The 23,609-nt window shown below is 45.6% G+C and overlaps 2 protein-coding genes across 2 annotated transcripts in view; both read right to left on the bottom strand.

Moving 5' to 3' along the window:
* The window catches only part of LOC136838140 (zinc finger protein 585A-like), a 376,081-nt gene that overhangs the window by 17,687 nt on the left and 334,785 nt on the right, over positions 1 to 23,609 (bottom strand). The window contains exon 4 of the mRNA XM_067102992.1: positions 107 to 2,647. Within this exon, the coding sequence (XP_066959093.1) occupies positions 107 to 2,169 (2,063 nt within the window). The 5' untranslated portion in view covers positions 2,170 to 2,647. The remainder of the gene's footprint in view (positions 1 to 106; positions 2,648 to 23,609) is intronic.
* Positions 11,211 to 12,092, bottom strand: LOC136838139 (30 kDa salivary gland allergen Aed a 3-like). Its single transcript, XM_067102991.1, has one exon. It carries the CDS (start codon positions 12,090 to 12,092, stop codon positions 11,211 to 11,213), a length of 882 nt encoding a protein of 293 aa, XP_066959092.1.

Below are 23,609 nucleotides of genomic sequence, written 5' to 3'. Positions count from 1 at the left end.
CGGAGTACACTAGAAGGCAGAAAGGGTCTGCAGCTAGGGGCTGAAGGAACGCTGCAAAGACTTAAGTAATGCCTAAATTGCACCACATGAGGTGCACTGATGGGACTACACCCCTGTGGGATTTTCTCCAGTATGAATTCTCATATGAACTGTAAGTTGATGTTTCCGGGAAAATGCTGTCTCACATTCCTTACACATGAATGGCTTCTCTCCAGTATGAATTCTCATATGAACTGTAAGTTGATGTTTCTGACAAAATGCTTTCCCACATTCCTCACACATGAATGGCTTCTCTCCAGTATGTATTCTCATATGAACTGTAAGATTCTGTTTCATGGAAAATGCTTTCCCACATTCCTCGCACATGAATGGCTTCTCTCCAGTGTGAATTCTCATATGAACTTCAAGATCTGGTTTCCTGGAAAATGCTTTGCCACATTCATTGCACATAATTTGGTTTTCTCCAGTATGAATTCTCATATGAACTTTAAGATCTCGTTTCTTGGAAAATGCTTTCCCACATTCCTCACACATGAATGGCTTCTCTCCATGGTGAATTCTCATATGAACTTCAAGATCTGGTTTCCTGGAAAATGCTTTGCCACATTCATTGCACATAATTTGGTTCTCTCCAGTATGAATTCTCATATGAACTGTAAGTTGATGTTTCCAGGAAAATGCTTTCCCACATTCCTTGCACATGAATGGCTTCTCTCCAGTATGAATTCTCATATGAACTTTAAGATTTGGTTTCTGGGAAAATGCTTTCCCACATACCTTGCACATGAATGGCTTCTCTCCAGTATGCATTCTCATATGAACTGTAAGATTTTTTTTTATGGAAAATGCTTTCCCACATTCCTTGCACATGAATGGCTTCTCTCCAGTATGAATTCTCATATGAACTTTAAGAACTGGCTTCTGGGAAAATGCTTTCCCACATTCCTTGCATATGAATGGCTTCTCTCCAGTGTGAATTCTCATATGACGTATAAGATCTTGTATCCCGGAAAATGCTTTGCCACATTCCTTGCACATAATTTGGTTCTCTCCAGTATGAATTCTCATGTGAACTGTAAGATCTCGTTTCTTGGAAAATGCTTTCCCACATTCCTTGCACATGAATGGCTTCTCTCCAGTATGAATTCTAATATGATCAGTAAGACTTTGTTTCAAGAAAAATGCTTTCCCACATACCTTGCACATGAATGGCTTCTCTCCAGTATGCATTCTCATGTGAACTGTAAGATTTTTTTTTATGGAAAATGCTTTCCCACATTCCTTGCACATGAATGGCTTCTCTCCAGTATGAATTCTCATATGAACTTTAAGAACTGGCTTCTGGGAAAATGCTTTCCCACATTCCTTGCACATGAATGACTTCTCTCCAGTATGCATTCTCATATGGTCTGTAAGATGATGTTTCCTGAAAAATGATTTCCCACATTCATTACATATGAATGTTTTCTCTCTGGTAGGATTTGTGATATGACTTGCAAGCTTAATTTTCTTGTAAAATGCTTTCTCACAGTCAGTGGATCTGAGAGGCTTCTCTCCATTCTGACTACTCCTTCTTTCTTGTTTTACTTCCTTTTTGCAAGTTAGTGGAGCTTTTTCATTCACTACTGAATTCATTTCATATGAATATTCATCATCTTCATTAGACTCACGGAATACCTCTGGCTCTATTTTGATGTCCATCAATGGATCCAGAGACAAAAAGTCGCCATCACTGGTTTCACTAAAGGCAGCCATGTTGCTGTTTTCTTGATTTATGGAAGGATGCGATAATGCACCTTCTGTTTCACTTTTCAAAGGCATTTCTAAAGAATGTCCTGGATTCATTCTTGGCATGTGTCCTTCAACATTCAAAGCATTTTTTTCCCGATATGCTACAGTTGGTGAACCTTTTTCAATCTGTGCTGAATTCCTTTTATATGAATATGCATCACCTTCATTAGACTCCCAGAATGCCTCTGGCTCTACTTTGATGTCCATCAATGGATCCAAAGACATAAAGTTACTATCACTGGTTTCACTAAAGGCAGCCATGTTGCTGTTTTCTTGATTTATAGAAGGTAGTGATAATGCACCTTCAGTTTCACTTTTCAAAGTTAATTCTAAAGAAAGTTCTGGATTCATTTTAGCCTTTTGTACTTCAATGTTCATAATATCTTTTTCCCAATAAGCTACTTGTTGATATTACTGTATTAATGCTTTAAACACTCCTTCACAAAAACCGAATCACAATAAAATACATCGACCTCTTTATATTTTCAGTGAATACATAATGACTTGCAAAAATGATACATGACCTTGTTCTGTAATGACAATGTGCTCAACTGACAACTCTAAACACAAAACTGTTTACAAATGGTTATCCAGTGAATCTGTTATAAATTAAGTACTATATCCTGAAGGACTACAACCAGATTTTATTGCTGATGTATGAATCTAATTCTCAGAACAGATTTTATTTGTTGCTGTAACTTGTAAAGTATGAGTACAATAATTCACAATTGTCTCTTACATTTTAAGAGCTGCTATTGGTAATGTTGCATGTAGTACCATCAACCACACAAGCATTCCCAAAATCTTGATGCTGCTCAAAACTGACGAAGGAAGGAAGGTTCTTCTGAGGGAGAATCTGTAATCAAAGAATGCAACACACAGTTAGGAAACATAATGCCAGAACTGAAGCAAAATAAATTTAATTCAGGTTCCTATAAAGGTCTCAAGCCAATTAACAAGGTGTGTATTTGACAGTACTATCCAAATATTAATACAATCTAACAGAATGTTGTCCAGAAACAGCATCAAAACATTCCTGAGGCAACAGTGCAACAGCAGATTAAGGGTTAATATTGACTCCCTCCATCTCAGATCTGTAAACCTTCTTAGCTTAACATTACAATATTACTTATGAACAGATCTTTATAAACAAATCAAAGGCAAAGAATAGAAAATGCAAGAGAGCAGCATAAGAATTTTGTGGGGTAACAGCAGGAAGGGCATACTGTACAGTATACAGTAAATGCTTAATTATATGTGATCCAGTTATACATAACACCATATTATCCACAGATGCCTTAGACAAAAAGAAGAAAAAATAGTCCACAGATGCCTTAGACAAAAAGAAGAAAAAATAGTCCACAGATGCCTTAGACAAAAAGAAGAAAAAATAGTCCACAGATGCCTTAGACAAAAGAAGAAAAAATAGTCAAACAGATGCCTTAGACAAAAAGAAGAAAAATAGTCCACAGATGCCTTAGACAAAAAGAAGAAAAAATAGTCCACAGATGCCTTAGACAAAAAGAAGAAAAAATAGTCCACAGATGCCTTAGACAAAAAGAAGAAAAAATAGTCCACAGATGCCTTAGACAAAAAGAAGAAAAAATAGTCCACAGATGCCTTAGACAAAAAGAAGAAAAAATAGTCCACAGATGCCTTAGACAAAAAGAAGAAAAATAGTCCACAGATGCCTTAGACAAAAAGAAGAAAAAATAGTCCACAGATACCTTAGACAAAAAGAAGAAAAAATAGTCCACAGATACCTTAGACAAAAAGAAGAAAAAATAGTCCACAGATGCCTTAGACAAAAAGAAGAAAAAATAGTCCACAGATGCCTTAGACAAAAAGAAGAAAAAATAGTAAGGGTGAACTGAGTAGTAATTTCAAGAGAGATGAAAGTTTTCAAATTAGTTTCACTGATTCTTACTGTAGATACAATACATGAGTAGCTGTTAAGACCAGCAACACTGATGACAGTCTTGGAAGGTAGATACTGCTACATTTCTCAAATATGACACATTTTTTTCAGAGTCCTACAAACCAGAGCTTTTTATGAAGGAGTATCTTTCAGTGCAAGTTGGAAATGGGTTAACTGGTGGTTAAGAAGCACTCCTTCCTTTGGCCTGATGAACAAAGAGGGCTGTTTGAGATGGGAGATATGATATAAGGTTTTGCTTTGTATACCAAAGAAAATTTCAAATTACAGTATTTCCTCGATTACTGTACCTACATATGCACTGTTTGCGACCTGGCATTATCCACATTTAACTCCAGCCCACCAAAATCTACATGAATGTATAAATATATAAATAAAAAGCCTTTAGGTTTTCAATGCTGCAAGGGTGGAAAAACTAAAATTTTTTAGTAATTTGTAGTTTTTTAACATACAAACCTGAAGGTCTTTACATATGGATATAAATTGCAGCGTGAGCTGGGCAAATTGCTGTTTAACTTTAAAGAAAGTGGTTAACTATCGACGGTAGGGTGGGAGTCCCGTCCACTCCCATCATTATGCATTCACTTTAACTTTTGGCCCAGGTACCAGAATGAGGGGTGGCTTGAGGTGCGCCATTTATGTAAAGACCTTCATGTTTGTATGTTAGGAAAAATACAAATTTTTAAAAGTTTTAGTTTGTTCCTACACGAATACAAACCTTCAGGCTTTATGTATGGAGACTTACTTCTTGGTGGAAGGATTCTGAGTAAATCTCTGAATTGACTGGTAGTTCGACTCACCTGGGCCTCCTTCTTGGTGCGATGATGTTCAACTGCCAGACTTCTGGGCCTTTCGAATTAATGGGTATGTATAGCGTCACTGATTTGAAAAGGGTTTGGATGAACTCAGTGTCGGAGAAAATAATAGGCTAATGAAACCAACTGGTTTTGTTTTTCTTAAAAATGTGTCGGGGGCGGAAATGTTGGAGGTTTCGCCCTCTCGCGTTTTTTACCCAAAAAAGGGGGGTTTTTTCCTCTTGGCGATTATACCTCTCATAGAAGGCAATGTATTAATAGTGTGTGTACATAATACCCGGTGCGTAAACTGGTTAGTGTTGTGTAATTGCAGATATATTAATCTACGCTCTGCCCCAATCCTTTGGAATTTTTCAAGTTTCAACTTCTCGAAGCCTATTGGCCCTGGGAAATGGGTAATAGGATGCTGTGTATATGTTAGTGCTTGGCCCTCCCTTTACCACAAAAATGTCATCTGACCAACCTCCAACCGTCATGCCAGTGACCCTGGCACCTAACGATACCTGTGCCCCACACTCAAGTTCTGTACTTAGGAACAATTGTTTTTACTTTATCCAATACCAATCAAACCGTGCAGTTGTCGAGTCAACTATACAATCTGTCAGTGCAGCCTTCTCCGACGAGGAAATTATCTCTGCATATACAAAATGCAAAGACCTGATACCAGATATCATTCTCCAGGAGCAACCCACGAAAAGCCTATCCTCTCACAAGAAAGTATCATATATCACTAAGTGGCTAAGGACCTGCTCGGTGGAAATCTATGCCAATGACCCTTACAATCTGCCTCCAAAGGGGCCTGCTGATCTAAGCCTACCTGCAGTGTACGGTACCATATGGCAGAAAATGCCTTTCTAAAAGCAAAATCCCTCTCAGAAAAATTGACAAAACCTCAGAAAAAATAGAGGAAGCACAAGACAAATTTTCACAGATCTGGGATGTGATCAAAGGAATACAGGAATCACTCAACAGTCTTAAAACTGTATAAACAAATAACAATCTTTCACAGATCTGGGATGCAATCAAAGGAGTGCAGGAATCATTAGACAATCGCACAGCAAGCCACCAGACTCCTTTGAATGAGGCATCTAGTATTTCCTCACCTCCCAGCAACACGAGAGAAGTGAGGGTGCGACGTGAAGTCGAGTTGGCCATACCCTCCCATGAGGGAACTGCCCTCTCTCCCCCGGATGAAGTGGCCACATCACCTGTAGACCTATCGGAGAGGACCAACGAACCCCAACCTCCCCTCCCTTCCCAGTGCCTCCGGTGGAAGATAGAGCCTCAGCGACGATCACCAGCCCTCATGAGTCTTCATGATCATGAGGGGAGTGGGGCCTGGCAGACACAAATAAGTAGAAAAACCGAAGCCCAGCATTCGTGAATCACCTCGCCCAAAACCTGAGAGGAGATGTCACGCTGTGATTCACAATTTACGGTCATCGGTGAAGCTAGACGCCATAGTAGAGAGAGTCAAGTTTCTCATGGGCTCTGACCCTCTTATCTTCCACGAACTCCCATGCAAAATTAAACATAAAGTCGCCTACAGGATTACCTGCCTATTTCACCACCTCGATGTTCTTAAAGGCAAGAATTTCGGTCCTAACATAAAAGTCTCAAGATACAACCTAATCCAGGACCAACCTCCCCTAGGGGAACTTACTGACACCCAAAGTAGGGGTTCAGGCGCAGACTCGCCTTCTACCACAAGTGCCAGCCATCCTCCTAAACCGAGTGAATGCCCACCTTAACGGGCCAATCCCCCATCCACCCAAATGATCAACTCATTCATTTCCCATCTTCGTGAGCTGCCATGGATACACCAAATATAACCTCTTGAAATATTTTTGGCCTTAAGTGAAACATTCCTCCCTTAAACATGTTCTGCAAAATATTCAAAGGCTTTGCAAGAAACGCTCCTCTGGCCTCATGACCTTGCCATCTACGATTCAGTGCATGAAGACTTCAGAGCTTTCTTGACCTCATCGATGCAAGTTACAGATCACATCGTAAAAGATTAACATGCAGAAAGGGGCCTTTCTTTCCTGTGGCATAAATCGCTAGACAATATGGTGAATGTGTTGACCTACGGGAGTGATAGATTGCTGGGGCTTCAAGTGACAGTAGGGGAATCTAAGATCCTAACAATGATATTTTCATAATAAAATAAATTTTTGAACATACTTACCTGGTAGTTATATATATAGCTTAAGTCCCTGACGTGCGGCAGAATTTCAAAACTCGCGGCAATCGCGATGGGTAGTCAGGTGTACCACTAGTGCGCCCTCTACCCAGGTACCTTGAACCATTCCAACTGTTCCTCAGATCTTCCATGCCCCTAGTCTCTAGAGGGGAGGAGGGTGGGAATTTAATCATATATAACTACCAGGTAAGTATGTTCAAAAATTTATTTTATTATGAAAATATCATTTTTAAACATCTGACTTACCTGGTAGTTATATATATAGCTGATTGACACCTTTGGTGGAGGGTCAGAGACAGCCAACATCTTTGGAATTTTGTTAAGGGTTAATAAACCAACTTAAGGTTCTTACCTGGTTTAAGGAAGCTGACTTCAATGAACTCCCCCTCATTATGTCTGCTTTCCTTAAGAGATCAGCGATCCACTCAGGGGCTGAAGACCTCTAGGAGCTGCCAACCGTGTACCGACCTCTATGTGACAGACAACCTATAATACCCTTGTTCCGGGCGCTGCCAAGGAACAAACTGATTACCTGGCTAAAATCAATGATTGCGGAAGATTGCATCCAATCTCCACAAACAACCATAACATTATCACTATTCCAAGGCAAGAATCAAGGGCATCGATTTATGGGATTGCAGGGGTAGTCCCTTCTCCCACTACTGAGTTAGCTGCTATAAATGGTCCCAGTGTATAGCAGTCGTCATAAAGCGTTTGTACTTGCTTCAAGTAGTGTGAGGCAAACACTGACTTGCTTCTCCAGAAGGTAGAGTCCATGATACTTTGTAGGGACCTATTCTGTCTAAAGGCTACAGAGGTTGCAACCGCTCTGACCTCATGGGTTTTAACCTTTAGAAGCTTAAGGTCCACTTCACTGCATTCTGAATGCGCTTCCCTTATCAACTGACTTATGAAAAAGGATAACGCATTCTTTGACATTGGTAGAGAGGGCTTCTTAACTGAACACCAAAGCACCTCTGACTTGCCTCGTAAATTCTTCGTCCTTTGCAGGTACGCTCTCAGAGCTCTTACCGGACAGAGGACTCTCTCTAACTCCTCACCTGCAATCTCTGTCAGATTCGTAATCTCGAAAGCCTTGGGCCATGGTTGTGAAGGACATTCATTCTTAGCTAAAAACCCCAGTTGTAGAGAGCAGATAGCTTTGCCGTTCCTAAAACCGACGGTTTTATTGAAGGCATGTACTTCACTGACTCTTTTAGCTGTCGCCAAGCAAACCAAAAATAGAGTCTTCATTGTGAGATCTTTAAATGAAATCTCTTGCAAAGGTTCGAACCTATCGGACATGAGGAACTTTAGGACCACGTCTAGGTTCCACGCTGGTGAGTTCTGACTTTTCTCTTTGGTAGTCTCGAATGATCTGAGAAGATCTTGGAGATCCTTATTGGCAGACAAATCCAAGTTTCTGTGTCTGAAGACCGCTGCCAACATGCTCCTGTATCCCTTAATAGTCGAGACTGAAAAGTTAAAGTCTCCTCTTAAGGTAAAGAAGAAAATCCATGCTATCTGGGTCACAGAGGTACTGGACGAGGACACGGAGTTGTTTTTACACCAACCTCAAAAAATATCCCACTTGGATTGGTATACCCTGATGGTAGATGACCTCCTTGCTCTTGCGATCGCTCTAGCTGCCTCCTTCGAAAACCCTCTAGCTCTTGCGAGTTTTTCGATAGTCTGAAGGCAGTTAGCTGTAGACCTTGGAGGTTTTGGTGATACCTTTCCAAGTGGGGTTGTTTGAGTAGATCTGGCCTTAGAGGCAGACTTCTCGGCATGTCCATCATCCATTCCCGCACCTCTGTGAACCATTCTCTTGTCGGCCAAAAGGGGACCACTAGAGTCATCCTGGTGCTCTCGTGGGACACGAACTTCTGAATGACTTTGTTTATGATCTTGAACGAGGGAAAAGTGTAAACGTCTAGGTTGGACCAATTTAAAAGGAACGCATCTATGTGCGTTGCCTCGGGATCTGGCACAGGAGAGCAGTACGTCTCCATCCTCTTCGTTTGAGCTGTGTCGAAGAGGTCTATGCATGGACGACCCCAAATCCGCCACAATTCTCTGCAGACATCTTGGTGAAGAGTCCATTCTGTTGCCAGGACTTGACCTTTCCTGCTCAGACTGTCTGCTCTCACATTCCTTTCCCCCTGAATGAAACGTGTCAATAATGTCACATTCTTCTCTTTGGCCCAGAGAAGGAGTTGCCTCGACGTTTCGTACAGTGACCTGGAGTGGGTTCCGCCTTGCTTGTTGATGTAGGCCAACGCCGTCGTGTTGTCGGAGTTGACCTGTACGACCTTGTCTTGGACTGAGTGTTGTAACTCTTTGAGGGCTAAAAATATTGCAGTCAGCTCCTTTTGATTTATGTGGAGCTTCTCTTGCTCTCTGGTCCAGAATCCCGATACTTCCAACTTTCCCAATGTTGCTCCCCACCCCGAGTCCGACGCGTCGGAGAACAACACTAGGTCTGGGTTCCTCTGTTTTAATGAAAGGCCCTCCTGAAGCTTGACTGGGTCGTTCCACCACTGAAGGCATTGTTTCATCGCCTCTGAAATAGGGATACACTCTATCTCTAGCCCGTTTTCTCTGCTCCAATACCGATTGAGGTGGAATTGGAGTGGGCGAAGGTTTAGTCTTCCTAAGGAAACAAACTGTTCTAGCGAGGAATGGGTCCCTAGCAGGCACATCCATTCCCTCGCCGAGCACATCCATTTCCCCAGAAAGTCCATTAGTTTTACCAAGGCCTGTTCCATCCTTGATGGTGACGGAAAAACCCGAAAACCCCGAGACTGAATCCTCATCCCTAGATACAGGATCTCTTGAGATGGGGTTAGATGTGACTTCTGCCTGTTTACCAGAAGTCCTAGTTCCTCTGATAAACAGATTGTCGTTTGAAGATCCTCCAGACAGCGATTGAAGGAAGGAGCTCTGAGGAGCCAGTCGTCCAGATACAGAGAGGCCCTGATGCCTCTCGTGTGCAGCATTCCCGCTACATTCGACATCAGTCTGGTGAATATTTGGGGCGCCGTGCTTAGGCCGAAGCAAAGAGCCCGAAACTGGAATACCTCTTCCTTGAAGACGAATCTCAGGTATTTCTTGGAGCCCAGGTGGATAGGAATGTGGAGATATGCATCCTGAAGATCCAATGAAACCATCCAGTCGTGTTGTCTGACTGCTGCTAACACTGATTTTGTTGTTTCCATGGTAAACTTCGTCTTTTGTACAAAGACGTTGAGGGCACTCACGTCCAGTACTGGTCTCCAACCCCCCGAGCTCTTGGGAACCAGGAAAAGGCGGTTGTAAAATCCTGGCGAATCCAGATTTTGTATTTTCTCTATTGCGTTCTTCTGCAATAATAAAGAAACTTGCTGTTGAATCGCCTGTGCCTTGGACTCGTCTCTGTATCTGGGCGACAGATCTATTGGTTTGTCTGCCAACGGGGGCTTTCTTAGGAAAGGGATTTTGTATCCATCCTTGAGTAGTTGAATGGACCAAAGATCCGCTCCTCTTTTCTTCCACACCTGCCAGAAGTTGAACAGCCTGGCACCTACCGCTGCCTGAAGGGAAGAACGCTCAAGTCCTGTTTCTTCCCTGTCTAGAGCCACTTCTTGTTGTAGATCTTCTACCCGCCCTCGAGGAACCTCTACCTGAGGGCTGACCACGAAAGGGCTGAGATCCCTGAAACACAGAAGCCTCAGCCTTACTCTTTTTAGTGATGAAAGTCGTTGGTAAGACTTTTCTTGCTGTCTTCGATATAAGATCTTGTGTGGTTTCCTGAGCTAAGGATGCAGAGACCTCTTTTACCAAGTCTTGAGGGAAGAGGTGAGAGGAAAAAGGGGCGTAAATTAGTTCCGCTTTTTGACTGGATGTGACCCCATTAGCTAGGAAAGAGCAAAGATGGGCCCTTTTCTTCAGGATTCCTGCTGAGAAAAGCGCCGCTAATTCGCTGGCACCGTCTCTGATTCCTTTATCCATACACAACATCAGATGTACAAATTCTTCTGTGTCGGTCGTGCTGAATAATCCCATCTTTCTTCCTAACGCTCCCAGGGTCCAGTCCAGAAAATTAAAGACCTCGAAGGCCCTAAAAATTCCTTTGAGGAGGTGGTCCAACTCTGATGTTGACCAACAAAACTTCGTTCTCCCCATGGCCACTCGGCGAGATGAATCAACAAGATTCGAGACGTCTCCTTGGGAAGAGGCAGGTATTCCAAGGCCGAACGATTCTCCAGTTTGATACCAAACGCTCGATCTTGAAGCTAGTTTGGCTGGAGGAAAAGCAAAGGCCGTCTTTCCTTGTTCCTTCTTTGAAAGCATCCATTCATTCATCATTTTAAGAGCTCTCTTGGACGAGCAGGACAAAACCATCTTCATAAAAGCTGACTCCTTAGACGCCTTCCCAAGAGTAAATTCTGAAGGTGGGGAACGAGGAGCCGTCGGAATAAGGTTTTCAGGGAAAACTTCCGCAAAAAGTTTCATAAGTTTTTTTGAAGTCTGATGAAAGTTGATGGCCTTTACTATCTTCTTCCGAAACTTCTTCGATATGATCCACAGGAGACTGAGGGATATCATCAATCTCTTCTTCTGATTGACCAAAAACCAAAGTAGCGACGTCTTTCAAAATATCACCTTGACGCTCAGCGTCCTGGTGTCCAGTCTCGTGACGTCTGGTGTCTTGGCGTCCATCTTCTTTTAGTAATAAAGTATGGCGTCCAGCCTCCTGACGCCTGGCGTCTTGGCGTCCAGATTCTTGATGCCTGGCGTCCTGGCGTCCAACTTCGTGACGCCTGGCGTCCTGGCGTCCAGATTCTTGACGTCTGGCGTCCTGGCGTCCAAGCTCTTGACGCCTGGCATCCTGGCGTCCATCCTCTTGAGCAACTCGGGCGTCCTGGCGTCCAGACTTCTGACGATCGTTGTCCCGTCCAACCTTAAGGTCGCTTAAGAACTGGCCGCCTGTGCGACATCTGTCAAAAGCTTCCTCAGGCTGACGAGAAATGATTGAGGCTTCTTGAATAGGAGAAACATTCTTCCCACGTTCGCTGTCCCGCCGCACCTTGAAGTCACTTGAGAACTGGCCGCCTGTGCGACATCGGTCAAAAGTTTCCTCAGGGCGACGTACAGCCATAGGTGGACAAAAATCTACATCCGTCTTTTCTGCAGGCTGCAAGACTTGCATCAGGGAAGAGAGTTTCCGTTGCATGTCCTGAATTAGACTGATTTGCGGAGCTACCTGCTGTTGGGGATCGACAGGGGGAGCTGCAATATCAACTACTAATTCATTTTCTTCGATGAGACGTTGGAAATGATGTTCCGGGGAAGCTTCCGATCTCATTTCGTCATCAGTGGAAGCAGACGGCCGCCCGTGCGACAACATACGTCTGCTTTTCAATGGAGAGCAATTGTCCGAACTAAGAGGGGAACGCCCTGGACTGCTCCAGTGACTACATCCCGGAGTAGGAAGCGTCAAATCCCGACGCCGCTCCACCGAAGGAAGTTTCCTTTTGAGGGGTCTCAATACGGATGTATGACGCCAGTCCCGTCTAGTAACAGCGTCTTCCGACGAGGACGAAAACACTTTAACCTCGCCTTTCCTATGGCGAGGGTGAGCGTCCTGGGAAGCGTCAACAGGTACGCTTGAGGGGACGACTGCTCGGTAGCTAAAGCCTCTCGCCTCCCTTCGTCTGTCGACATTCCTTCTCACAGGGTTGGTGAGCTTGGAAGAGGTCTAGGACTAGGAGCACGACAGGACCGAGCAATCGCACCCTCCACAACACTTTGCACTTTTATTTTTCTATTAACACTTGAATGTTTCAGATCTCTCACATTCGACCATAAATCCTCTCTGTCTCTTGCAAGGATTCTACCTTTTGGCCAAGGGTTTGAATGGCCGTCATCATGTCCTTCAAGGTTGGTTCCTTATCAGTATCAGTGGGGGGTTTTGGGACTACCACTACTGGGGAATGAATAATAGGATTGATATGAGGAGAATCTTCAATTCCCTGACTATCTCTAGAAGAGCGAGATTTACTACTCCCGGCTCTTCTGATCCTATCCCTTTCAAGCTTAGAAACATATCAGTAGTAATCCATCCACTCTTTCTCTGATAAACCAAAACATTCATCACATCTGTCTTTTAACTCGCAATTTTTACCTCTGCAATTTACACAAATAGAGTGGGGATCCAACGCGGCTTTAGCAAGCCGGGTTTTACACCCCCTCACACACATTCTCACACTCGAAGCAGAGTCAGACATCTTGGAAAGAGAAAAAATCGTAAGAAAAATCCAAAGCGAGCAAAGGTCAAAATCAACAATATCTAACAAATCCAGAAAATCCAAAGCAAATCCAAAAAACAAGCGAAAGCCAAAGCCAAAGTGTACTTCACCAAAACTCTGTGAAAAAACACGGGCCAAACGAGCAAAATTCTTAACGATGCAACCGGTATGGCGGCAGGGAAGATCTGAGGAACAGTTGGAATGGTTCAAGGTACCTGGGTAGAGGAGCACTAGTGGTACACCTGACTACCCATCGGTGATTGCCGTGAGTTTTGAAATTCTGCCGTCGTTGTGGGACTTAAGCTATTTATATAACTACCAGGTAAGTCAGATGTTTAAAAAAGCCTTTTTGGTTTTCAATGCTGCAAGGGTGGAAAAACTACAAATTTTTATAGTCATTTGTATTTTCCCTAACATACAAACCTGAAGGCCTTTACATATGGATATATCTGCTCCGCGAACTGGGAAAACAGCCGTTTAACTTTAAACAATTTGTCAACTACCGATGGTAGGATGGGAGTCCCGCCCACAACTGTCGTTATACATTCATTTTGCCTTTTGGCCCAGGTAGCAGAATGAGGGGTGGCTTGAGGTGGGCCATTTATGTAGACCTTTAGGTTTGTATGTTAGGAAAAATGAAATTTTTATGATAAAATAACGTTTCACTTATACTTACCCGGTAGTTACATATAGCTGTCGTCTTTGACGTCACGGCAGTATTCAAATTTCGCGCTAGCGCTATCGTTACAAAAGGTGATCCCTCTACCCCCGCCCTCTATCGGGGTATCGGGAACCGTCCCAAGAACACGTCATAAGTTTTTGCCCAACTGCCCAGGTGAGGGGAGGAGGGAGGGTTATGATTATGTAACTACCGGGTAAGTATAAGTGAAACGTTATTTTATCATAAAAATTTCATTTTCACTTATACAACTTACCCGGTAGTTACATATAGCTGATTGGCACCTTGAGGAGGTGGGGCACTGGCAGCTAATAAAATTCTTGGAATTATCTACTTGCAACAAGTTAGACATAGGTTCCTTACCTTTAAAGGTAGCTGACTCAGTGGTTACTGCCTCTGTAGTCTGCTGGCCTTTATATTGTGCCGAGAGGATATAAGGGATCCGTGTGTCGGACACAATAAAAAACAGTACCTGCCGTAGAGAACATGGCTGCGTGCGGACAAGTCTGATGCCCTTGATCAGGGCGCAGTACAACGAACAACAAAACGAGGGATCACCTAACATTACCATAAAACCAATACCAAAGATTAAAAACTGGAAGATACTAACACATCATGTATCTCCAGGCAACCTTAAAAAACAACAACCCCAACACCAAGGTGAAAATGTTAGTTAAGGAGCGGACTCCTTTTCACCCTCCCCAACACCGTGTCAGTCGCAATAAAGGGCCCCAGCGTACTGCACTCTTGAAAACAGTTTGCACGTCCACTAAATAATGCGATGCAAACACTGACTTGCATCTCAAAAGGTGGACTTAACCAAGTCCTTCACAGATAAGTTTCTGCTAAAGGCTACAGAAGTCGAAACCGCTCTAATCTCGTGCGCTTTTACCTTAAGAATACTCATCTCCGAGTCAGCACACTGCTCATGAGCTTCTTTTATCAGGCTTCTCAAAAAGAAAGAAAGGGCATTCTTAGAGAGAGCCTAGAAGGATCTCTAACCGAGCACCAGAGGTGGTCATTGGGACCTCTGAGCTTCTTCGTTCTCTGAACGTAGAACTTGAGAGCTCTCACAGGGCAGAGGTACCTTTCGGGTTCTTCGGGACCGACCAATTGGGAAAGGTCCTTAATTTCAACTCTCTTGGCCAAGGTCTAGACGGGTCTTCGTTCTTGGCTAAGAAACCAAGAGTAGACATACATACTGCCTTCCCCTTAGCAAAGCCTACTCTTTTGTCAATCGCATGTAGCTCACTTACTCTCCTGGCCGTAGCCAGAGCTACCAAAAAAAGAGTCTTTTCGTGAGATCCTTCAAGGAGATGTTCGCCATCGGTTCAAAGGACTGAGACCGTAACCATCTCAGCACTACGTCAAGATTCCACGCCACTGGTCTCTTCTGATCTCTCTTTGACGTATTAAATGATCTAATCAGATCTGAAAGGTCTTGACTCAAAGACACTTCAAGACCCCTATGTCGAAAGACCGAAGCTAACATGGCTCTATACCCTTTAATGGTAGGTACAGCAAGCTTTTTCTCTCTGTGGAGGAACAAGAGAAAATCGGCCATCTGGGCTATAGACGTCGAAGAAGAAGACACGCCTTCTCTCGACACCAGGACCTAAACTGTGTCCACTTCGCCTGGTAAACATTGTCAGAGGATTCTCTTCTTGGCTTCGCGATAGCTTCCGAAGCCTCTCTTGAAAAGCCTCTCTTTCTGATGAGTCTCCTGACAGTCTGCAGGCGACAAGATGAAGAGCGGACAAGTTTTGGTGGAACCTCTGAAAGTGCGGCTGTCTGAGTAAATCTGGTCTCTCTGGCAGAAGTCTCGGAAAGTCTGACAGTAGGTTTAGAAGGTCCGGGAACCACTCCCTGGACGGCCAGAATGGAGCCACCAGAGTCATCCTTACGTTTCGATGGCTTGAGAACTTCGAGATGACTTGCCGCAGGATCTTGAACGGGGGAAAGGCATACAGGTCCAGGTCCGACCAGTCCATGAACATTGCATCCACGAAAACCGCTTTGTTGGCTGGAACTGGAGAGCAGTAAAGGGGCAGCCGAGTCGTTTTGTCGGTTGCAAAGAGATCTATGAGCGGACGTCCCCATATCTTCCAAAGCTCCTCGCAAACTAGGGGATGTAAAGTCCACTCGTTGGATAGGACCTGGTTCTTTCTGCTGAGAAGGTCCGCTGCTACATTTTTCTCCCCTTGAATGAATCTCGTTACTAGTCTGGTCCCGATCTCCTCCGTCCAAACTAGAAGCTCCTCGAGGTCTCGTAGAGGGACCACGAGTGAGTGCCCCCTGTTTCGAATGTATGCCAGAGCGGTCGTGTTGTCCGCCTGGACCAAGACGCATTTGCCTTCCACTTCTTTTTGAAAGGCTAACAGGGCTAAGTGAACCGCTTTTAGTTCCTTTCGATTGATATGCCAGTTTCTCTCTTCTCTTTGCCACTGGCCCAAAACTTCTTTTGTCCCCATAGTCGCTCCCCAGCCCTTGTCCGAGGTGTCGGAAAAAGAGTTAGGTCTGGGTTCGGAAGCTGAAGAGGAAGTCCTTGTGACAGCCTTCCTTCTGACCTCCACCAACGGAGGCACTCCTTTATCTTTTCCGAAATGGCGAATGTGAAGGAGTCCGGGAACTGTTTCCTGGGCCACTTCTCTTGCAGGTAAAACTGCAGTGGTCTCAGGTTCAAGCGCCCCAGTTTTACAAACTTCTCCACTGAAGTTAAGGTTCCCACGAGGTTCATCCATTCGTTCAAGGAACAAATCTTCCTCTGCAGAAAGTCGTCGATCTTCTGCAGGCATGAGGCTATCCGTTGGTTGGACAGAAAAGCCTGAAAAGTCTGAGAGTCCAGACTCACTCCCAAATAGACAATCTGCTGACTGGGAGTAAGGCAAGACTTCTTCTCGTTGATAATGAGGCCTAGAGACTTCGTTAATTGAAGAGTCTTTGATAGGTCCTCCAAACAGCTCTCCCTCGAAGCAGCTTTGAGCAGCCAATCGTCGAGGTACATGGAAACTCGAATTCCTTCCAGGTGAAGATGTCTGGCTACTGACAACAGGATCCTTGTGAAAACTTGCGGGGCTGTCGACAGACCGAAGCAGAGGGAACGGAACTGATAAACCTGTCCCTCGAAGACGAACCTCAGGAACTTCCTTGAAGCTGGGTGTATCGGGACGTGAAAATAAGCGTCTTGGAGGTCTATCGAAACCATCCAATCCCCCAGATGTAAAGACGCCAAGACCGACTGAGTTGTCTCCATGGAGAATTTTGTCTTCTGAACGAAGACATTCAACGCACTCACGTCCAGGACGGGTCTCCATCCCCCTGATGCTTTCGTAACCAGGAACAGACGATTGTAGAAACCTGGAGATAGAGGGGCATGAAGCAGTTCTATCGCTTCTTCTCCAGCATGGTTCGGACTTCTGAGCGAAGGGCGTCTAGTTTCATGGAGTTGTGCGAGCACGCCTGTAAAGAAACTGGAGCCTCCACTAAAGGAGGTTTGGAAAGGAAGGGGATGGCATATCCTTCTTTTTTAAAACTTGGATCGTCCAAGGGTCTGCCGAGATCTGTTGCCACTCTTGCCAGAACCTTTGCAGTCTGGTCCTACAGCTGAATGGAGGACAAAAGGTTCATTTCTTCTCTGGGGCCGTCGAGGTTCTAGGCGTGGCTTTGCCTTTTCCTCTGGCCCTGCCAAAAACACGTCTAGAGGGTCTTCCTTTATACTGTCCATACGAGAAAGCGGGGACGAAACACCACGCACAGAAGCGGTAGAAAGCACAGGTCTCTTCGCTTTCTTGGCAGACTGCGACAAAAGATCCTGGGTTGACTTCTGGGCTAACGCCTGGGAAATTGCAGCAACCAACTCTTGCGGGAACAGATGAGCCTTGTTTAAAGGAGAAAACAAGAGAGCCGACTTCTGGCTTGAAGAAACACCTTTTGCTAGGAAGGAGCACCAAAGTTGCCTCTTTTTGAGGACCCCTATCGTAAATAAAGAGGCCAGTTCTACTGCACCGTCGCAGATGCCCCTATCCATGCAATCCACTACTCCTACCACATCATCCAAGAGCTCAGAAGGAAGATTAAAATCCTTAATCTTCCTGGCTAAGGCCGCAATCGCCCAGTCCAGGAAGCTCACTATTTCAAGAGTCCGAAATACGCTCTTGAAAACTTGATCCAGTTCGGAGGACGTAAAGAAGACCTTCGAGAATTAAGTGCGGTCCTCCTACTGGCATCCATGAGACTGGAGAAGTCCCCTGTGCGGAGGCAGCCACACCCAGGGAAAACATTTCCCCAGTCTCATACCAACTCCGGTTCACGGAAGGAACGACGAGGAGGGGGAAGACAGAAGACGTTCTTTCCAATTTCCCTCTTCTCGGCCAGCCAAGCATCCATCTTCTTAAGGCCTTTCTTCGCCGAAACGGACAGGACAAGTTTGGTAAAGTCCGAAGAAGAAACAGAAGCCTTGTCCCTCTTGTACTGGGACCCAGGAGACGGAGGAGCCGCAGGCGAGAACGAATCAGGAAGTTCTCAATAAAGAACTTCAAGAGCTTCTTGTAGGAAGAGAGTTGAGACTTCTCCTCCTTACACTGCTCCTCTAAGCCCGAGAGGAGTTCGTCAGAAATTGGGGATAAGTCCAGCTGGACAACATCTTCATCCAAGTCTCCTTGAACTGAAACTTGAGTTACACGAAGGGGGCTGGAAGGCTCGTGACATATTCTTGCTGTGTCACCGAAAGAGTTTGAGCCTGTTGAGGAGCCATCGGAGGCGCCAAAGGAGGCGCAGTTGATACAGCAACCGAAGGTGGCGCCAAAGGCGGAGCCGTCGGTACCACAACGACAGGAGGCGCCAATGAAGGCGCAAGCGGCGGCGCTACCGGAGCGGCAGACAGAGTAGTCGAGGCGGGCGCCGCTGGTATCACAGGAGGCGCCAAAGGAGGCGCAATCGGCACAGCAGCCAAAGGTGGCGCCAACGGAGGCGCAAGCGGCGGCGCTACCGGGGCGACAGAACGAGGAGTTGAGGTGGGCGCCGCTGGCATCGTAGGAGGAGCCAAAGAAGAGACTTGATTTTTAGACAAAAGTTGTAAAATCGAGTCCAAACGGGCGTTAATTCCGTCAATCACAAGCTGTTGAGGTTCATCGAATGCTGGAGCAGGCGCCACAGGAACAGGAGTCACAGGAGTCGCTGGCGCCAAAGGAGCAGGCCTCTCAGATGTAATCGTCTGATAGGGAGGATCCGCTGAAAACGAATGAGACGAGTCCGACGAAGAAAGCCTCTCCGGTTCTGCCCAAAAGCTACAGGAAGGGGTAGGATCCTCCAGAAGAGCCTTCTTCTTAGGAATCTTCAATGGTGAAAGCAGACGAGACCTCTTCAAAGGTCTAGAAGCGTCGCGAAAACACCAACCTCTAGGCGGGGAGGAACTCCAACTGGATCCACTCGACACTCTCCGCTCCTCACCTTTTCGGTGGTGAGGGCCAGCAGCCTGGGAAGCGGCAACAGGACTGCTTGAGGGGGCAACTACTCGGGAGCAGGTCCCACTCACCTCCTTTCGGCTTTCGGCATGCCTTCTCCCTGGAACCTGGGAGCCTGACAGGGGCCTAGACCTGGGAGCGTGAATGGGCCGAGAAGCTACCTCCTCCACAACACTTACACAAGGCACAACACTTGCATTATCACTGCGGTCTACTAACCGCTGCAAATTGTCCCCCATTTTCTGCATGGAAGACTTAAACACATTAAGGACTGACACGGTATCAGGATTGGGAGAAACGGTGTCCGGGGAAGGTAAAACTACAGGAACTACAGGGGGAGCAGGGATAATAGGGTTTACGAAAACCTCTTGACTACCTCCTGACCTCGAAGACCTAGAAGAGGCCTTCCTAATCCTATCTCTTTCTAGCTTCTTCATGTACTTCCCCAAAGCACTCCAGTCAGACAAAGTTAGAAGTTCACACTCGTTACAAGTCAAATCAGCAGAACATTTTTGCCCCCTGCATGAAAAGCACGAAGTGTGGGATCTAAACTAAGCTTAACAAGCCTGGTTTTGCAGCCTTTGCTGCAAAACCGGATACCACTAGAACCAGAATCAGACATAATAGTCTAACTAATAATAACTCTCAAGCAATAACTAGCGCCAGCAAAAAACAACAAACCGAGTACTTCACCAAAAAGGAATTAGAAGTTCGAATTGTTGAGAAATACTACCAGCAGCAGAACCGTATTACGGTTCGGCACGGCAAAAAACTAATGACGTGTTCTTGGGACGGTTCCCGATACCCGATAGAGGGCGGGGTAGAGGATCACCTTTGTAACGATAGCGCTAGCGCGAAATTTGAATACTGCCGTGGCGTCAAAGACGACAGCTATATGTAACTACCGGGTAAGTTGCATAAGTGAAAATACAAATTACTTTAAAAATTTTAGTTTGTTCCTACAAGTATACAAGCCTTTGGTCTTTACATGTGGAGACTTACTTCTTGGTGGGAGGATTTTTTGTAAATCCCTGAATTGACTGGTAGTTTTATTCACCTGGGCTTCCTTCCTGGTCATGCAGAGCAGAGGAAGGAGTCCCGTGCCTATGACCTGCTGAGCATATGTGATGTTCAACTGTCAGACTTCTGGGCCTTTCAAATTAATGGGCATGTATAACATCACTGACTCGAAAAGGACTTGGATGAACCCATAGTGTTGGAGACAATAAAAGGCTACTATATAAACAGGTTTTGTTTTATTTTCAGGCCCTCTCTTCCCTTGCTAGAGAGAGGGGAAGGGCTTGCATCTATTAATCTGGAAACTTAAAGATTTTAGACAGAGTACAGTACTCATTTATGTAGCTCACCTGCATTGCACGCCCGTCCAGCATGTGACGGTTTGCCAACCGTCCCTCTGCCCTATGGGTGAGGAAGGGTATATGAAGAGAAAACGAGAGGCCAGTCACTCACTCACACTCTCTCTCTGCAACCGAACACCTTAGGCGAGATGCTACCTGTCCCTCTAGGAATGGAATACTGTATAGAGTTTAGTGCAAAGGCCAAGTACTCGGACATATGAGGTCATACAGCACTGGAAAGGAAACTGAGAGTAGGAAAGTTTGAAAGGTACAACAGGAAGAAAGATAATATGAATGGAGGCACAGAAAAGGAATGAAAGGGATTCCAGCTAGAGGATGAAGGGACGCTGTAAAGAACCTTTAGTAATACCTACAGTGCACCCTGTGAGGTGCACTGATGGCACTACCCTGCTACGGGGCTGTCCCTCTAGGGGAGCTGGGTGAGCTACACAACTTTTTTAGCAGCCACAACAGGACCTAAGGAAAAAGTGTCCGTGGACCCATGGGCAACGTCCTGAAGGTAGAAGGACTTGAATACGGCTTTTCATGACCACACTCCTGTCCTTAGTACCTGTGGAACCACCAGGTTCTTCCTGAACGCAAGGGATGGACCAATGTCCCTAACCTCGTGAGGTCTGCTTGGAATGTACTCAACAGACATAAATAACATTCGCTTGATTGTCTCACGAAGCCAGAAAGAAATTGTGTTCTTGAACACTTCTTTCTTAGTTGGGCCAGTACTAACGAAGAGTTGTCGACACTAAGGTTTGAGATGTTGAGTCCTCTTAAGATAGTACAGCAGAACTCAACTGGACACAGTAGTATCTCATCCCAATCACTACCAACCAGGCCCCTTAGGGAGGGGACTGAAAGGGATTCGAATCTGGTGTCAGGGACTGAAGGACTCAGAGTCTTTGCTATGCAATCCAGGACAAATTCCAGCATGACAGATCCCTACTCCTCGAGTGATAGCATCGAAAGCCATGTGGCTTCCCAACTCTCTTGTCCATGCCCTCTCTTCCTGGTCATGTAAAGCAAAGGACGGAGGACAAGCAGGAACACAGCCTTGAGGGTCAGACCCCTATCCGATGACTCTCGTAAGGGAGGTCAATACTGTTTGAAGCTTCTCATCAGCATGTAGATCTCTCACGAGGAAAGGAGGTCGATCCCCTTAAAGAGAAGGACTTGACGAGGGAAGTTAACATATGAGATGTTCAACTGTCTTCTATATCTTGACAAGCTCTCTCGCTGAGGAGGGATGAGGAAGTCTGCTACCTGCTGCAGAATAGCTCCTACCGGACAGCACAACTACCAGGTATGGATACCACTCGGCATGTGGCTACCTGGAAGCCGCCAGAGTCATCCTGTGATTCAGGGTGACCATGACCCTGTTGATCATCCAATGAACCAGACACAACAGAGGAAAGACACAGACCTCTAAATTGTCCCAGGGGTGTTGGAAGGTGTCTTCTATAACTGCCCATGATTCAGGTTGCAACGAAATCTATTGTTGGGAGGTCCCAAAGATTGGAAATCTTCCAAAATGTCTGGGTGTAGGGGCCATGTCCCTATCACCTGACCTCAGTGAAAGAGCTTGTCTGCCACTACGTTCAGGTTCCCGGGAATGAACCTGGCTGACAGCTCTATCAAGTGTGCTACTGGCACTCATGCACCTGCACCACCAACATGTGGAGCTGAAGGGAAACCAGTTCCCCCTCCCAGCTGATGAGGGTACTGTCACTCATCAACACTACAGAGTGCCCCATCACTCGATCCTGAAACTCATCGGGCAATATGCCGCCTTGAGCTTCAGAATATTGATGTGGAAGTGTCTGTCGTCACTGTCGAGCTTGCTATTCCTGTCGACACAGGAATAACTGTGTTGCCTCTCTGAACTTGCTGATACTGTCTGAAGGGTAGACTCTAGTTTCAGCATGCCCAAATACTTACACTCTGCTTGGGTGTGAGATCAGACTTCCTAACATCGAATGTGACTGTTAGGTCATGACAATATTTGAGGAGCCATCTCTGTACCAAAGCAACTGGATAGGTATTAAAAAATATGCATCTTAAAGTCCACTGAAAGCATGAAGTTAACTCTCTGATGGCATCAAGTACTGACTGTGTCATTTCCATCTTGAATCGAGTCTGGTGAATGAATCAGTTCAGGGGAGGAAGGTCTATGACTGGTCTCCAAACCCATCATCTCCTCTATGAGAAAAAGACAGTTGTAAAATCCCCTAGACATCTATCCCAACTTCTACAGTGCCTTCTTCAGCATTGCCTTCACCTCTTCCCATAAGGGGAAATTCGTCGGTGAGCTGGGAACGTATGTCTGGAAGTGGACTGTAATGTTGGTGAGGGGTGGAGGGAACGCAAAGGTTTCTGGTCCATATCACTACCATGTTGCCCAATGGCTCGGCAGGTACCCCCTCATCAATGGCAGTAGGTGGAGAAGGAATGCCGTACCAGTGTCCTTCCCCTTCTTCTTACCCTTGCCCCCCTTCTCAGGCTGGGCAGGGAGATGAACAGAGTGCTGCTGTGCACCCTTCATCATAGGGGTAGAAGACGACTCAGTGTTATTGTGTGGACCCTTGGAAGTCTGGGACTTCCTAGGACCCAAAAAGGAAGAGCCAGCCTGACCAGAAAGGTGGGCTGCAGTGTCACGCAAAGATCTGGGGTCATCAACCTTCTCTAGCGAAGAAGGAAGCAGAACCCAGCACCAGTCCGTTCCTGAATGCCAATGCCAACTCAGAACCGACAAACCTGGCGACCTGAGTCAAGACAGTGTCTATCCTCTTGAGCATCTGGTTTGCCCACAGGTTAGCTCTTTGGTGGGCTAGGTAGGAGATGGCTCTACCTCCAGACAACATCAGCCTCCTGAATGTGGCTTCCTCTTTGGAATTATGAGAACCTGAAAAGGAAGAAGCTATCTTGGCCACTGCAAGGGACTAGAGGTCTATCCAGGAAACCGTCTGGAATGCTGCCACGGCAGTCGATTCCATTGCCGCTGCCTCCTGCTGTGAAAGGGAAACTCCTGCACGGAGGCAGTGCAGTGGCAGACCCAAGCACAGG

This window comes from Macrobrachium rosenbergii, unplaced genomic scaffold, assembly GCF_040412425.1.
Source record: "Macrobrachium rosenbergii isolate ZJJX-2024 unplaced genomic scaffold, ASM4041242v1 171, whole genome shotgun sequence".
NCBI classification, from domain to species: domain Eukaryota; kingdom Metazoa; phylum Arthropoda; class Malacostraca; order Decapoda; family Palaemonidae; genus Macrobrachium; species Macrobrachium rosenbergii.
Note: the sequence above shows the minus strand (reverse complement) of the source record. Positions and strands in the feature narration are given on the sequence as shown.